Source organism: Anomaloglossus baeobatrachus, chromosome 4, assembly GCF_048569485.1.
Source record: "Anomaloglossus baeobatrachus isolate aAnoBae1 chromosome 4, aAnoBae1.hap1, whole genome shotgun sequence".
Taxonomy (NCBI): domain Eukaryota; kingdom Metazoa; phylum Chordata; class Amphibia; order Anura; family Aromobatidae; genus Anomaloglossus; species Anomaloglossus baeobatrachus.
In genome coordinates, this window is record NC_134356.1 from 454,710,233 (window position 1) to 454,728,640 (window position 18,408).

An 18,408-nucleotide genomic window follows, 5' to 3' on the forward strand; every position below is an offset into this window, starting at 1 on the left:
ACTCACAGCTCCTATTAATGACCTGTAGCTCCCCAGCTCCATTGACTTTAATGTAAGGAGGTTTTTTGGCAAATAACTGTAAAGTTCGGGGTTACAGTTTCCCATCAAAACATAGTCTATGATGTTCCCTGAGTCAAATGTGGTGTCTGTGCAAAATTTCGTGATTGTAAATGCAACGGTGCGAATTCCTTTTGTAGACATACACATACATACAGTACATACACACATTTATACACTCAGCTTTATATATTAGATTTCTTTATGGACTTTGTGATAGCAAATTATAGTTTTATGTGTTTAATTTTTTTTATTTTGAGCATGGATAAAAGAAGTGATGTCAAACATTTCTGTATTCTGGCTTGATCGTCCCAATACAGTGCAATACTGTACCACACACCGTAAATAGCTACATGATCAACATAATACCCATAGAAATTTAACTAAATTATGGTTTCACACAGCCGGCATCATACAAACAGCAGAAAAACTCACATCACTACTAAAACTCATATACAAAAAAAAGAATGTGCTATGAAAAAATGTGAGGAGTTGACATATACCAGACACCTACATTGCAGGACCTTAGGTAACCATTGTTATGACCACAAGAAACTGGCTAACTAACTTTCCCTATATGTGTGGTCGTAACTATGGATATCTAAAGTCCTGCAATGCCCTGAAAATGAAGTAAGCGACACAGCTAATCAGGAGAACTATGCTACATCTAATTGGAGGTATTTGCTAATATTATTATTACACCTACTACATATTGGGATAGGATCTTGGAGATAGCATTATCCCTTTACGGAAACAACACTTGTACAACAGTGTAGGAGGATGATATCACGTTGAATGGTAAATGAGAAGCTATTTGTGTTCCAAATTTGTTCCTTCTGTTGTCCCAATGCATTCTTACAACAAATCAGTGCCTTTCCCAAGGTAAAAAAATAAATACAATTCTTTTTTCTCAAATCCGTGAAAAAGTCACGGTTTCAGCCGCGAAACGCATTGTAACGATAAAGAATCATTTTTAAAAAACAAAAGGCTTTTTATTTACTATAGAGTAGCCTGTTCAACATGATATCATCCTCCTCCACTATTCTTCATATGGAAGAGCATTTTCTCCCCCAGCCACTGGGCCGCAGCAGCAGTTACAAGTATCTACAGGTGTTGTAGCGTAACTCAACAGCGCCAGGAGAGAGCGTATACTCCCTCCTTTTCGCAATCTGTACCAGGCAATACTGCCCTATGTACGTGCTCTTATGTCCCCCAAACAGTTCTTCTGCTCTTGTACAATAAACAGACCCTGAACCTATCTGTGTATTGAAGTGTGAGCACTGGTCACTGTGAGGGAGGAGCGGGGTCGACATCACTTTTTATGATTGGTGGCTCCTGTGTTATCACCTGTGTATAGAGGTCTAAAGCTGGGTTCACACACAGCGACAACGACGTCGCTGTTACGTCACCATTTTCTGTGACGTAACAGCGACCTTGTAAGTCGCTGTTATGATCGCTGCTTAGCTGTCAAACACAGCGACGCAGCAGCGATCATAACGTCGCTACATGTGCAGAGAGCAGGGAGCCGCGCTTAGCGCTGGCTCCTTGCTCTCCTAGGTACAGTACACATCGGGTTAATTACCCCAATGTGTACTGCAGCGACATGTCACAGTGCAGAGAGCAGGGAGCCGCGCACACTGCTTAGCGCTGGCTCCTTGCTCTCCTTGCTACAGTATACATCGGGTTAATTACCCGATGTGTACTGCAGCCACATGTGCACAGAGCAGGAGCCGGCACTGGCAGCAAGGGCGGAGGCTGGTAACGAAGGTAAATATCGGGTAACCAGGGAAAGGTCTTCCCTTGGTTACCCGATGTTTACGCTGGTTACAGCTTACCGCAGCTGCCAGACGCCGGCTCCTGCTCCCTGCTCGCTTCATTTCGTCGCTCTCTCGCTGTCACACACAGCGATGTGTGCGTCACAGTGGGAGAGTGACGACCAAAAAATGAAGCTGGACATTCAGCAACGACCGGCGACCTCACAGCAGGGGCCAGGTCGTTGCTGGATGTCACACACAGCGACAGCGACGGGACGTCGCTGCAACGTCACAAAAAATGGTGACGTAGCAGCGATGTCGTTGTCGTTGTCGCTGTGTGTGACACCAGCTTTAGGCTGAGTTCACACGTCAGATCCAGCAGCAATCTGTTGTACAAACAGAACTTTTTCGGACGTTTTCAAAATATTGATTTTAGCTGGATCCGGTTTTTAACATTGGAGTCTATGGAAAACGGATCCGTTAACTGATTGCTAGTTAGCCATCGGTTTTTCTTTCAGTTGTAAAGGATCCATTTTTTTCTTACTGGATCAGTTTCAGATGGAAGATAATTAGCAATCAGTTAACGGATCCGTTTTCCATAGACTCCAATGTTTAAAAAAACTGGATCCTGCAATAATCAATATTTTCAAAACGGACAAAAACGTTCTGTGTGCACAATGGATTGCTGTTGGATCCCGTTCTAACAGACGATTACTGGACATGTGCACTCAGCGTAAGGCCGGGTCCACACGGGGACTAATGCAATCCTCACATGCCACTCGGCTCATGCTGGCAGCACAGCAGAGCCAAGTGTCATGCGAATGTCCCTGCGACTGAGGTCCAATCATGCAATCGGACCTCAGCTGCGGGGGATGGGCCGGCGCTGAGGAGGGGTAGGCCGGGACGGAGAAGGGGAGGGAGGGATTTAGCTCCCTCTCTCCTCAGTTGCCGGCTATTGCCATTCTCGCACTGCACTCGTGGTACACCGGTGTAATGCGAGTGCAGTGCGATCTTTCTCTCGCGCCATAGACTTGAATGCGTGCGAGAGAAAGAGTCTCGTATTACAATTGCAGCATGCTGCGATTGTTTTCTCGGTCCGATTGGGGCCGAGAAAATATTTGCTCATGGGTGCTGGGACATAGGGTAATATTGGTCCGAGTGGAATGTGATGTTTTATCGCATTCCACTCAGTCCGATTTTCATGCCGTGTGGCTTAGGCCTAAATGCGCTGCCCATCTTTGACAGCAGTAGTTAATGGGCGCAGATTTGATGATGTGCAGTTGGACACCCCCATCGCTTTAACCGCTGCAATGCAAATTTGGGGTGCCAATGGGTTGCCATGACAGACAGGGGTCTATGGAAAGCTCCTGTACTTGTCATGACAATGCTCCTATGAAAACCAGCCTGTGACTGTGATTTTCAATATATGCTGCAATACCAGTATACCAGTATATAATACAAGCCATCGGCTGATCACAGGTTCAAATTCTCAAAGGAGTCTAAAAAATAAGATAAAAAAAAAGTGTTGAGAAAAATATAAAAAAAAATAATAGTTTTGCTCAGCCTTCTTTTTGCCTATTGAAAACACAGAAATAAAATAATACACATATGTGATATCAATGTCTTTGTAAAAACCTGATCTATCAATATAGAAAATTAATCCGGTTGGTAAATGCCCTAATGATAAAAAAATAGAGACGCCAGATTTGTGGGGATTTTTGTTGTTGCCACATCTGTGTGAAAAAAGGGTGTCAATAAAAACCATACGTCTTGGAAAAAATAGCCCCACAAGTAGAGTTATGTTTTTTAATATACCAAATTCTTCTTTACTACTTAAAAAAAAAAAATCACCGTGATCGTATTGACCTGAAGAATCATGATACCAAGTCTTTTTCAGCAAATATTGGATACCATAACAACAAAACACAATGTCTGAATTGGGTGTTTTATTTTTCGCACTACACTCGGAATATTCAGATTATTGCTTTCCTTTCCATCTCACATTCTGATTTCTCACTAGTGACAGAAGCCACTCGAGACCTTTCCAATACATTGTCCCTCCACACGGAGACCAGAACGGTAATAATCACTTTCCCTTCTTTCTATTTCTCACAGTGCAGGGAAAGCCGCAGTCCGCTGCACATGGACAATGTTCTTTTGAATAGACCCTTTTTTTAGAGGTAACCCGGGTATAGACTGGCGTAGCTGTGACATCACACTGTAAGATAAAAGGACAATATACAACTTTAACCCAAAACTACCAAGCTTTGATAAGAAAAAGCTCGTTATTTACTAATTACATTACAGGCTATTCATATGAATGGGTCCAGATTGACCATTTTAGCATCCTACTTTGAAAAAATATATAGTATGTTAGTATTTAGATATGACTCTTGTTAATGAGGACCAATCACCAGGATTTTTCTATATGAAGTAAAGGCAGTGCCATATTGGCACTATGATGCTGAATCCAGGCATACCTGTTATATAAAAATCCAATGCTTGGTTGCAGAAATATCTTTAATCAAAGTTGCAGAAATGCACTGCACTTTGATTGACAGGTGCAATAAGGGGCGGGTCTTTGTGGGTTGGGTCCTCGCTGTAAAGTCCTCCTCCAGCGTCCTCTATGATGTGCCCCTTTTTCTTTATTTAAATATCACGCCGCGCCGCTGTTGCTGGTTGTGCATGCGCATTGACACAGTGATTCTGTCTTCATTAAAATGGCACTGGAGTCCACGTCTTAGGCTTGATTCAAACAATGGTATGGCATCTGATGCGAGAGCATTGGATGCAATATGCTAATGACCCTCAGTTCCCGCTCTGCTGCCAGCGTGAGCCGAGTGTCATGCAACTGTGATCCGACCCCGCAATCGGATCACAGCTGCGGAGGAGAGGGAGGGATTAATCTCCCCATCTCCTCTATTGTCAGCTGATGCCATTATCGCACTGACATTCGAGTGCAGCCCGATGTTTCACTCACACCCAAAGACTTGTAAGGGTGCAGGAGACACGTCTCTCGCTGACAATCACAGCATGCTGCGACTTTTCGCTCATCCAGAATCTAAATGAGAAAAAAGCTGACCATCTGACGTCTCTCATTGACTAACATTGGTCCGAGTGCAATGAGAGATTTTTTTGCATTGCACTAGTCCAATTTATACGCTAGTATGAGCGTACCCTTATTGCCAGCATGGCACTGCCTTTAGCTCATATTGCAAAATTCTGGTGCTTGGTCCTCTTTAAGGCCTCCGACACACTTCCGCATAAAATACGTACGTCTCTCACGTTCCGTTTTTCGGGTCCGTGTTCCGTTTTTTTTGGCGTTTCTCCGGTACGTGTGACATCCGTGTGATGGCGTATGCTCGCCATGTGTGCGTGTTGATTGTCCGTGTGATATCCGTTTCTAATAATGCGCTTTTCTTTAAAAATGACAGACAAAGCATCATCATCAGATACTGGTGTGTTTAATTGTTGCAGTTGAACTGCAGGATTGGTAACATGTGTTGGTGATTTTTTGATTAAAAACGCACAGGGACGATACGTGTAGCACACGGACATGCTACGTGTGCCGTCCGTGCAGGCACGGACCCATTGACTTTAGCGGGTCTGTGCCTGCGTGATGCCGAAGAAAAACGGACATGTTGAGCGTGTTGAAAAACGCACACACGTACAAACGACACGGACACACGTTCCGTGTGGTTTTACGTGTGTGTGTCTGCTACCATAGGGTAGCATTGGTGTACGTGGCTCCGTGCCGCCGGTACGTGCAAACACGTAACAAACACGTACCGACGGCACGGATGTGTGTTGGAGGCCTAAGACCTTAGTGTAGAGAGGATAAACGTTAAATAGTCTTTTCCCAATATACTTCTTCTCACTGTAAAGCCTGCTTTACACGTTGCAATTTCGCGTACGATAGCGTATACGATTTGCAACGCCCCCATCGTATGTGTGGCACGTTCAATTTGTTGAACGTGCTGCACAAACGATTAACCCCCGTCACATGTACTTACCCGTCCATACGACCTCGATGTGGGCGGCGAACGTCCACTTCCTTGAGTGGGAAGGACGTTCGGCGTCACATCGACGTCACGTGGTAGCCGGCCAAAAGAAGCGGAGGGGCGGAGCTGAGCGGGACGTAAACATCGCGCCCACCTTCTTCCTTCCGCATTGTGGGCCGGGAGCCGCAGGACGCAGGTAAGATCTGTTCAATGTTCCTGGGGTGTTACACACTGCGATGTGCGCTACCCCGGGTACGATGAACAATCTGACGTGCAATTCTAGAGACAGGTACGATGTGTATGCGATGAACGTTTTACCGTTCAATCGCAATCGCACGTACCTGTCACACACTGCAATGTACCTTACGATGCCGGATGTGCGTCACTTACGACGTGACCCCGCCGACACATTGTAAGATACATTGCAGCGTGTAAAAGCAGGCTTTAGATAGTCTAATACAATCAGATGCTGCCATACTTCTGTACTGGGTTTTGCTCTTACCAACATTCCTGACACAAGTATCTGTGTACATCCATCTCCAGCAACTTAGGGGTGACCACTAATGGTCGCAGCTCCTTGTGGGTGTGCACATAGTGCCAGTTCTTGGTCACATGTTTCGGGGATATGCCACGGCATGATATGCTATCCTGAAGAAGAAAAGAGCAAACTGATGTTGAAAAAAAAAAAATAAGAAAAACTGTCCTGATGTTATAGTGAATTACTATGATCCTTTCAAAGGAATATATCATCAGGTTTTTGCACCGAGAAAAGAATAATGTAGAGGTGTTGATTCCAGTAATGTGTGATTTATCGGGCTGCTTACTGTAGTTTTGAAAATATCAATGTTTTCTCAGCAAGAGATCATTAGAGGACTGGTAAACCGCTGGCATGTAGTCCTCCACATTAACCCCTTCACCCCCTGGCGATTTTTTGTTTTTAGTTTTCGTTTTTTCCTCCCCTTCTTCCAAGAACCATAACTTTTTTTTATTTTTCCTTCAATCTTGCTGTAAGAGGGCTTGTTGTTTGTGGGACAAGTTGTACTTTTGAATGACAACATTAATTTTACCACATAGTGTACTGAAAAATGGGAAAAAATTCCAAGTGCGGTGAAACTGCAAAAAAGTGCAATTGCACAATTGTTTTTTTTTTATTTGCCTTGCCCATTATTTGGTAAAGTTGACGTGGCATTATGATTCCCCAGGTAGGAAGAGTACATAGATACCAAACATTTATAGTTTTACTTTTGTCTAAGTGGTGAAAAAAAATTGAAATTTTGTCCAAAAAAAGAATTGTGCTTTTGTCACCATTTTCCAAGACCTGTAGCATTCTTATTTTTCAGGATCCGGGGCTCAGTGATGGATTATTTTTGCATTTTGAGCTGACGTTTTTAATTATACCATTTTTGTGTAGATGCGCTGTTATTGCATTTTAATGCCATGTTCCAGCGACCAAAAAAACTGTAATTTTGGCGTTTGGAATTTTTTTCTCACTACGTCATTTACCGATCGGATTTATTGATTTTATATTTTGATACACCGGGCATTTCTGAACGCGGACATACCACATATGTGTATTTGTTTTATTATTATTATTATTATTATTGTTTTATTTTTTATCATTGGGGCAAAAGGGGGGTGATTTGAACTTTTAGGGTTTTTTGATTTTTAATATTTTTTAAAACTCTTTTTTTTTTACTGTTTATACTGATTTTACTAGTCCCTCTAGGGGACTTTATGCCTACACTGTGCGATCGCCTCTCCTGATCAGAGCAATGCTGATCTCCTGTGAGTGGCAGTGTTCTGCCGACATTCACAGGAAGTGAGTCTTGACAGCGACATGGTTCATCATCTGACCCCGCGCTGTCATAGCAACACATTGGCGCCCTGTGATCGCTTTGTCAGAGTTTGACAGCACGAACTATGGGGTTTACAGGTGCGGGTTGATCTCTGATCCTCCCGCGCCTGTTAGCCACATATGTCTGCTGATCAGATCAGCAGACATGTGCAGGGATTAATGCAGGCTTGCAGTATCCAGGGGGAGGTGTGGGTGGGGTTATACAGAGCTCAGCAATCAGAGAACTGCTAGATATGCAGCAGGTAAAACACTGATTTTATCTAAACTGCAGCAAGAAGCTTAGTAAGTGATACGTCACTGGAATCAGGGTCTCTACCATTACATTATTTTTCTCTCGGATGGGTTAGCAGAAATCTGGGACAGATTTTGTTTAATACATGCATTGAACCATGTGAACTCCAATAGTAATCAATTCTGAATTTTAAACAGAAAAGTAACAACTGATATCACCTGACACACTGTGGGGGAAGACGAGCGCTGAACAGTTCTTTTAGAGTTGACTTCTTTGCAAATCTCCTGCACAGATCTAAATAAAATCAGGAAATAACAAAAGAAAAGAAAGCTGCACATAACATACATGAAAGCCATTCTCCAGTAAATATTTTATGATCGAAAGAAGAATTGGTCCTCATCTCAAAGTAGAAGTGAAACATAATATTTCCTTATGGATGTTACCAAGCACAAAGATCTGAACAACCTTTTGATTTGAAATGTAATAGCATAGAAATGATCTCTAGTGATGAGCGGTCACTAAAATGCTCCAGTGCTCGGTGCTGAAAACGAGCAGTCGGATGCTCGCATGGGCACGACTCGAGTACCAGGTATAATGGAAGTCAATGGAAAACTCGAGCATTTTTCTGGGAGCTTTTCCAAATTGCTGTCACCATATGAAATAGTGCTGTCAGGGTTTCCTCCTAATCTTTTTCAGAAGCCCCTGACAAATATCTCACACAGAGTAAAACATAATGTGAATAAAGCCTAATGTTTTATCAGATAAAAGAGTGGGGAGGCAATGATGGCCAAAAAAAAATCAAGAGTGCCAAATACTACAGTGTCCCCAAAAATAAGTCAGTGTTCTATATTTTTTATTTTTTTTTGCCCCGAAAAATGAGCTAGGGCTTATATTCGGGGTAGGTCTTGTTTTTTGGGGGAAACACAGCTAAGTTTAGCCCCAAAAGAAGGCAGAGACCCCCCAGCAGGATCACACTTACCAGACCCAGGACATGTAGAGTTGGCAAGTGAATAGGCTCCTCTTACATACAGATCTGCATCGCTGTCAGGTCCCACTGACGTCCACAGCAGTCACTCCCCCTGCTGGCCAGAAGCTTACTCGCGCAAAGTTACTGAGAGCGGAGTGATACTGCGACCCGATGCGTGCGTGAGAGCCAAGTGATGCTGTAATCGCATGTGTGTTGCTTGTCGTTGTATGTATGTGTGACAGCGGAATGATACTGTGATCAGATGTGTGTGTGAGAGCATAGGGATACTGCAATTGGATGTGTGTGTGTGTGTGTGTGTGTGAGCTGAGGGATACTGGACCTGATGTGTGTTAGCAGAATGGTGAGAGACCTGACAGCAATGCAGATTTCTGTTGGAGAGCCCATCCACCGTCGGCACATGCCAGCTGTAGTTTTTTGGAGTCTGGTGAGTGCGATTTTTTTATTGGGGGAGGGGGGCTGTCTGATTTCTTTTAGGGGTGTCCTCTCTTTTGAGGATGTCTGCTTTCTTTAATGAAGAGTCCTCCTGCTACATTCTTTAACTTTTTTAGCTGCCTGGACACTTCCTTACTGAACCACAACTAGGGCTTATATTTGAAGTAGGGCTTATATTTTAAGCATACTCCAAAAAGGCCAAAAATTCTTACTAGGGCTTATTTTCAGGGAAACAGTAGTACGCACAGCGGATGTTTTTTTTTTTTTAATTTATTGCAGTAAAATATGACAGCTGCCAGATGTTACTCTATAGTAAATGGGATTTTCTGAAATTATATTCACACAATGAGTCTAAAAAAATCACATGGTTTTAGAGAGTTTTTCAAAACTACAGCACTGGGATTTTAAATTTTTTTTTTGTTACTTTTAGTTAAAGAGACAGTAAAGTAAAAAATAATCTATCCGCTCATTAACAAGACGCTTTCCTGACATTCTTGGTGAGTGCATTACCTTCCTGATGAAGAAATCAGTGGCTTGATTAGAAATATTCCAGTGTCCTCATGCACTCCTTGTAAAGTCTGGCTAAGAGCAGCTGAGAGATGCGAACGCTGCTCTTGGGTTTGCAATATTTTGTCCCTCCATTGTAGCAGCACCTGAAGTACATTTGTATGGAAAAACATCCTTCAATTACAATAAGCTACCACTTAGGTGTAATTTAGAACCCACTAGACTCATTGTTTTAGTATCTTGCTAGAACATGGAAATGTAGCGCTACTGTCAGTAGGAATAGGACATGATTATCAGTACAGTCTTAAGCCTTGCCTGATCTTTTCGCTTTTGCAGTTTATATAGCCCTGGACTGGTTTCTGGTCTGCTGAGGCACTGCCTTCTCAATAGACTTTCAGCCCTGTTCCAGGATATATACTGTATATATCCCCAAACCAGACAATGTAGTCTCTCCCGACACAGAACACGGTATCTTGACATCATTCTACTGGTATCCTGCAGGAATAGGTAAAAGGGTTATCAGAAGACCATCTATAAAATGTGCCAATCACTATGAGTTTTTACCTGGTATATGTCAGTTGAAATCCTGCCCTGGCAACATGCCTGATACAGTTCTCGTTTGTTGTGTTCTTCATCAGTACGTGTAAATATTAATGAGGGAGCACGACCAAAATCATAGCCAAGATAAGTCTTCATCTAGGCACACAGAACAGAGAACATTATGACAATTTAGTCCCTATGTGTTATTTTCAGGTGAATTGCTATTCAAAGATCTATGTTACAGGGGTGGTCCCATGAGCAAAGTACATTTTATTTAATAGAGCTTGGAATAATAATAAGTTCCACAATTGGATGGATTAACAAAAATGTTCCTGTACCAAGATAATCTTTTAAATGTGCCCCTGCTGTGTACTGTTATTTGCTGTGTCCAACCATGCAGAGCTTCTGCAGTTTTTGTTCAGTACACCCCACCGCTCCAGGCCAGGGAGGAAGCATATGTCACTAATGATAAGTGAGTACACAGATGAAACAGCAGGGACTCACAACACCTACTTTCTCAGGTAACAGATTTCCCTGCTTGTTTTATCACAGGAGTGACTGCCTCTGCCACATCATCATTAATGTGAGCTCATCATAAATCAAATCAATGACATATAATCTCCGCATTCACTGAGAGACAAAAGTGAATTTCTTTTTCTTTCCACAGACGTCTAATGATAGACTGAGATGTGTTCTGTAGCGATTACTTTTTAGCAGTTAAACTATTACCATCACTGGTCTACCAGGCAAGGTGACACCTCTATACAGATAATATAGAATCACACCATTTACAGTAGGTGATAGTCACAGCTCATCTCTCCCCCTCCTTGCTCAGGTTGCATAGCATGTCTACAGAACTTTCCCACAGAAGTTAATGAACATCTTAAGGCTGTGTCCGCACTTTGCAGTTCAATTCTGCAGCGTATAAGTCACTGCGTGTGCGTCTCAGAACGCAGCCGAAAAAGCTGCGTTCTGAGACGCATTCGGCAGAACGCAAAGTGCGGACATTCCTGGAGAGAATTAATGCGTTCTGGATGCTTTCTCTGCCATAGACAGAGTGGGAAAAGCATCCAGAATGCACATTTTTCACAGTACGCACCCACTCGGCTCTGCAGCATCCCCATAGACTTGCCGCAGAGCCGAGTGGGACCACACTGTCACTGTCATGGCTGGCTGCAGGACAGAGCCACGCGATCAGGATGAAGTTCACCTGACTTCATTGTGATCGCGCGGCTCTGTGCGTGTGCCGCGGCTTGATTTGCGGTCACACGTGAAGGACTCACCTGTGATCGCAAAACCCCTGAGTGACTGCAGTGAGCCATGCGATCAGCTGTGCTTTCACTCAGGTTACTCGTGGCCACAGCTGCAGTCCTCCTCCTGAGAGCGGTAGCCGCGAGTAACATCAGTGACAGCACAGGTGATCGCGCGACTCACTTCAGTTGCTGCATGAAGCTCACAGGAGCGGCGGTGTTCTAGTGCCGCTCCTGTCAACTTCCGATGTAGCAGAGCTGGAAGCATCGTGGGACCTTGCGTGGATTACGTTGGACCTGGAGGTGTTTTTGAGGGATTAATAAAGTGGTGAAAGAGGGGTTTTTTTTGTCTTTCATTACAAATAAAGGATTTTTGGGATGTGTGTGTTTATTTACTTTAACTTACAGGTTCATCATGGAAGGTATCTCGGGGAGACGCCTGCCATGATTAACCTAGGACTTAGTGGCAGCTATGGGCTGCTATCATTAACTCGTTATTACCCCGTTTGCCACCGCACCAGGGCAATTTGGCATGAGCCGGTAAAGTTCCGGGACTGTTGCATCTAATAGATGCGGCAATTCCGGACGGCTGCTGGCTGATATTGTTAGGCTGGGGAGCTCCCCATAACGTGGAGCTCTCCATCCTGAGAATACCAGCCTTCAGCCGTGTGGCTTTACCCTGGCTGGTATCCAAATGGGGGGGACCGCACGTCAGTTTTATTTCATATATTTATTTTTTTTACTGCTCGATATAGACACGCCCACCGGGGACTGTGATTGGTTGCAGTGAGACAGCTGTCACTTAGCGTGGGGGCATGTCTGACTGCAACCAATCATAGGCGCCGGTGGGCGGGGGAAGCAGGGAATACGTGATGGATTAATGAGCGTCCGGCATTTTCAAAAGAGAAGAAGCCGCCACAGTGTGAACGCCGTGCTGCGCAGCGCCGGTGATCGTGCATCGGTGAGTATGAGAGAGGGGGTGAGAGGCAGAGACCAACATGGACAGAGAGAGAGATAGAGACATAGAGAAAGAGAGAGAGAGACAGACCGACTGACAGAGAGAGAAAGACGAAAGACCTGCCTTTGTTATGTTAAATAAAAACATGTGGATCGCAATAATAATGCAATGCAAGCGCACTGCTTAACATTTTGGCAGTGATTTACTACAACTTATTGATTTCAATGGGTCTAGAACGTAGCCAAAATGGCAAAACAATTGACATGCTGCTTCTTTGAACGCATGGTTTTTGCCCAAAATTATGCAAATTAAACACAGCGTTTGGAAACGCAAGGTGCGGACAGGAAATTCACATTTTCCATAGACTTTGCTGGAAAATCAAAACGCATGCCTTTTGGCATGAAAACGCTGCAGTTCAAAACGGATCTAAAAAGCAGCTGAAACGCAGGTGGAAACGGAAAGTGCGGACACAACCTAAGGCTATGTGCCACCATAGCGTATTTTCATGCAGTTACGCTGCGTTCTGCACCACAGCATAACTGCATGCATCCTGCGTCCCTAGCACAATCTATGTAGATTGTGCCTAATCCATGCCCACATGGCGTTTTAGAAAGCAGCGCTTCGGCAGCAGTTCTAAAAAACAACATGTCACTTCTTTCGTGCACTTTGCATTCTGTCTATAGGGAGAGGCAGCATCCAGAGCGCACAAATTCTGCAGTCACCAAAGTTTCAGAACGGAGCTTTTCAGCTGCGCTCTGAATCGGACATGCAGTGACCTAAACGCTGCGGTGCAGAGCGCACACATGTGGGCACATAGGCCATAGGAAGCAAAAGACAAAGGCTATGTGGCCACTGCAAAGCATTTCTATGAAGGCTTTTGGCAGCAGTTCAGTTAAGATGGCAGCTCCCATAATCAAGTGTACAAAATCTTAGCAGAATACATGAACATTTGTTTCGATCTTGGTTCTTAATGCAAAAACAACAAACCCATTTATTTCCACACCAACTTTCCCCCACCCTTGTTTGGAATGCACGTCACTAAAAGCAGATATACAATCATAAACCAGTGTTATAATACTTAAATATGTTGGAATTGTTCCAAAAACAGCAAAAGGATTATCAGAATAAAGAAATTGAAAATCACATCCCTGGCAAGATATTTGGATATCACAGTTTGGCATCTAATTCAGTATCCCCACTGCTTCCCGAACTTGGCTGTAGCTCCCCTCTTAATGTAGACCTTTTTTCCATTAGCACTGAACCACTTCCTCCATTGTAGATGGGCTACTCGACAGCCAATGCTTAGCAACATATTTTCCTGTGTGGTATAGAATTTTACCTATGGACACTTATATTGGGGGAGAGGCTCCACTGTCTCCCACATACCCTAAGTTGCAAGAGTTGGCATTCATAACTAGGTGAATGTTGAATACCTCATCAACCAGCCTACCCAAACTGTTTCATAATCCCTTGAGTCTAGCACAGGCCTAGAACATATGGACCATATCTGCGCCCTCTTCACTACACCTTGGACATCCCTCCTGAGTTTCATTTTTAGCATAATCTTTGCTGTTCTATAAACTCTATGAATAAGAAATAACTGTGATCTTCTTTGTGCCACATTTATTGACACCTTTCCTAAAGATTCCAAGATATCCTCCCTCTCTTCTGAGGAGATGTGCCCCACCTCTCATTCCCAATGATACCTAGTCATGGATGTTGGATGCCCCATAATATTCAATAGCAGAGATTTGTACATTAAGGAGATTAGACCTCTCGTTGCTTTAGTTTCAACAACATAATCCAAAAGCCCAATGGAAGATACAGTAAGGGTGGATACACTTTCCTGGGCCCTTATAACATGTCTGTGGGGATGTGGGGATGAACAACGATGAATCATCATGTCTCAAGGCAAAAATGATAACTACATGGCTTGGTGAACAAAACTTTGAAATTTTGGGTCCATAAGACAGGAAAAACACTAACCTCTGATTGTCACACCCGGTCAGCGTAGGGGTAATTATACAAACACCGACACTGCTCATGACTGGCTTCATCAGGGAGCCGAGGCTATAGCGAAACATGTCGGGGAGGCTATTAGTTGTTAGGTAGTTTTTAACAGGCAGTGTAGGTGATAGCCAGCCATATTACGTTTAGGAATTTATCCAGAGCAGTCGGTCCGCGGCCGCACTCATCTAATTCGGAATTGGCCTCCCACCTACCATTTTTAATCTTTGTCCGTTTATATAATTTAATAAAGTTTATTTGATTAGGTCTTTAGTTAGGGTACCTCTTGTTGCCCTTCAGACAAATAGTGTTTGCATAAGACAGGAAACACCCCATTCAGAACTTATGATGAATCCTCAATAAGGTGGCGGAGAAACAAATACATAAATGTTGTCATAAACTTCAAGCACCTATTAGCCAAGAATAGGTTGCCATTAGTCAGGATTTGGCCCAGCAGCAGATATCCAGCCTGTTACAGCAAACTAAAAAAGTCTTGAAAAATAAGGGCCAACACTAAATAATAAATCTTTGCATAACCTTGATGTATGTCAATTAAAGTGTAAAAACTTATGAAATTCTTATAATTGTACCTCACTAACCATAGAAACATCTGACTAATCGATCTAAAAACATTGAAGAAGCAAGCTTTGTGAAAACCAAAATTTGTGTCGGTCTCAAAACGTTTGGCCACGACCGTACACGGCACTGACAGTGGCATTCCTTGTAGATTTTAGTACTCACCGGAAGTCCATCCTGCTTTTGACTTTCTTCTCTAGAATGTTTCAGAGGCAAAGAACTGAAAGAAATTTTTTTTTAGGAAAATTAGAACTAATGAAAGGATTTATTGGAATATAGTAATTCACAAGTATAGTAGATACACTAGTATATACTGGTGGTCGACCTTATGGTTATTTCATAAGAATTGCCATGTCCTGAGACTCAGGACCTGAGTACAAGAATGCTACTTCTTGCCTTGTGATTTTATATGGCCATAGAGTGACTTGGAATATTCTTCCGTTTTACTGTAGGAGGTACATTGTCCTATATGTCATGTCATAACTGGTTACCTTATGACAGAATCTGAAGAATGTCCATCTCTTAACTCTTCATGTTCAGATTTCTTCCTTACGAAGTTATGGAGTAAACTCTGTAATACTGATATTAGATGAAACAATAAAAGGAATAGGGCATTGTATGCGGATCATACATGGAAGGTGAGATGTTCATACTATTTACCATACATGAACACACATTTACAGGGAAACCAAATCTGCACCTGTCGGGAAGTTTTCAAGTTGAGTAAGATTTGTGGATAGACCTTCTGAACTTCCGTCTTGTATTCTTTCTTCTAATACATCAGCCAATGTGTGAAAACCTAAACTCAAAGGAAATAAGTGTCAATATATTTGTATTTATGAGACAAAGTAAAATAGTTATCACAGTATTGGTTAATTAGGTTGTCAGGTCTAAATCAACAAGTCAGCAGGCGCTTTATGTGTCACTTTATGCGGCTGCAGACTTGTTAATTTTCAGACCGCATGCACTCTGCGCTGTGAGGATTTGCCAGTGTCAGAGTCTGGAACGATGGTCATGTGGTCCACGAGTATGCAATATGCAAGCTCCTGGCCAGAATCCTGGCACGGTCAAACTCTATACATTTGCATTGAGCGAGGCCTCACTCATCTAGTCAGAATATGGTATATTCCATACTCGCGGCCACATGACTGCTATTCTTGGCTCTGACATTGGTGAATCCTTACAGCGCACAGTGCATGCAGTATGAGGAATCACAATTCATAAAGTGCTTGCAGACTTGCGGATTTAGCCCCTCAACCGTTCTAAGTAGTAAAGCAGATATGCAAACCTGCAAAAATACCCTAATCTTTGTACAACCTTACAAAAGTGAAAATAACTCAAAAAGCCGCACTGAAAAAGAAGTATAAGGGTTCATGCACACGTAACTGCTGAATATTCTGCAGCGATTTGACAGCACATGTGCGCGTCAAATCGCTGCAAAAACACTGCATAATGAATGCAGTTTTTCTGTACAAAAAAAGCCAATTTCATGCGCTATGGCTGCTGCCCCCACCATAGACAGAGTGGGAGCTGCATCCATAGCGCACGGAATAATTGACATGCTCATTTAATGAACGCACGGATTTGGGTCAAATTTTTAGCATCCAAATCGCTGCGTTCATAAAAACATCGTGCACACGTATCATGCACAATCTACATAGATTGTGCAGGGGACGCAGGACGCATGCATTTACACTGCAGTGCAATACGCAGCGTAAATGCATGCAATTAAGCAACGTGCGCATGAGCCCTAAAAGAGAATAGAGTCATCAGTAAAACACCTCATGTACATGTCTGTGGATCACTTATGTGATCTTTCCATGGTTTTCACAGGTGGAACATGAACCAATTATAGTCTATTGGGCTGTTTATATGTCTGAGCATTTTTGGTCTGCAAACAATCACAGACACATGCCTGTTTTTGATTCAAGTCATGGATTAAAATTGACCACACAAGATTATGGGTCCGTTAAAATCACGGATAGGACACAAATGGCATCTGTGTGCAGTGTTGTCTGTGGTTAAGGCTATGTGCGCACGTTGCGTACAGTCACTGCAGAATTTTCTGCAGCGATCTGAAGAGCATACGTGCGCTTCAAATCGCTGCAGAAAATGTCCGTAGTGAAAAAAAAAGCCGATTCCATGTGCTCTGCCTGCAGCTCCTGCCATAGACAGAGCAGGAGCTGCCGGCAAAGCGCACGGAAGAAGTGACATGTCACTTCTTAGAACACGCGCTTCTGGCAGCAGCCGAAGCGCTGCGCTCTAAAACGCCACGTGCGCACGGCCCCTGCACAATCTCCATAGATTATGCAGGGGACGCAGGACGCATGCTGTTACGCTACGCTACAAAGCGCAGCGTAACTGCATGTATTTACGCAACGTGCGCACATAGCCTAAGATTGTAATGGATAAGAGAAGCTTTGCAGTCTGATTTTTTTTATCACTGAAAATCATTGGTGAAACATTGATGGTAAAAACTGTCACTTTGACCAAACACTAATGAAAAACACTAATGAACAATGGTCCATGATTTTAGATACAAAAAAAAAAAAGATTAAAGATGGCCTAATGCAAAGTATAAGCATGAGGCTGCAGAAGAACAGAAACCCATATGTTGGACGGTTTAGGATGGTTACAGGACACATACATCATTTTCACCATAGAATATACTTGGAGTCGTATGGTGATCACAATCTTCCCACTATGTTCTGTAGCCTTTGCCTGTACTACAAATAATAACAATAATCATGCTGCTATAGGTAATAAATCGACTTCACCAACCTTCAGTAACAAGCAGATTTCTTATCTCCTCTACACATTTACGTAATCGTTCCGAGAGCCACCATAACTCTGTATGACGATCACCACTGTCAGAATTATCCACCTTTGCTTCTTCCCCCGGTCTTGTGTGGATTGTAGGTCCTGCCTAAGGTGACATTAATAGACATTGTTATATATATCCTACTGTGTCGCCCTGGGCAAGCCAGGGGACACAGGTCACACACCACCACACCCTACATCCCAGGTAGGAACATCTAAGCTAACCAGAAATCCTTGTTGCCTTCCTCCAGAGGCTGATGATTCACACCAGGGGGTGGGCCAGGCGGTTGGCTCCGCCCACCGAGGAGATCACAGCTCTGGAGGCGGGAGAAACCAGGCAGTCAGCTCAGGGACGAGCTTGAGTAAACAAGTGGAAGGAGTCAGGGAGGAGGAAGTGGAAGGAGTGGAGGAGTAGCCCAGACAGGGCTAAA

At 43.3% G+C, this 18,408-nt stretch overlaps 1 protein-coding gene and 1 long non-coding RNA gene across 2 annotated transcripts in view; both read right to left on the bottom strand.

Moving 5' to 3' along the window:
- Positions 1-3,700: 3,700 nt before the first annotated feature.
- LOC142301669 (uncharacterized) lies at positions 3,701-8,195 on the bottom strand. Its single transcript, XR_012752863.1, has 3 exons — positions 8,118-8,195; positions 6,315-6,460; positions 3,701-4,029 (listed from the first exon to the last, which is right to left on the bottom strand). It is a non-coding gene; the product is annotated as an uncharacterized LOC142301669 (long non-coding RNA).
- A 1,901-nt stretch (positions 8,196-10,096) lies between these two features.
- Positions 10,097-18,408, bottom strand: part of LOC142302504 (uncharacterized) — a 29,388-nt gene continuing 21,076 nt past the window's right edge. Inside the window, exons 6-11 of the mRNA XM_075343584.1 lie at positions 17,939-18,083; positions 15,858-15,956; positions 15,649-15,736; positions 15,323-15,377; positions 10,391-10,522; positions 10,097-10,321 (exon numbers count right to left, since the gene is read on the bottom strand). Of these exons, the coding sequence (XP_075199699.1) occupies positions 10,097-10,321; positions 10,391-10,522; positions 15,323-15,377; positions 15,649-15,736; positions 15,858-15,956; positions 17,939-18,083 (744 nt within the window). The remainder of the gene's footprint in view (positions 10,322-10,390; positions 10,523-15,322; positions 15,378-15,648; positions 15,737-15,857; positions 15,957-17,938; positions 18,084-18,408) is intronic.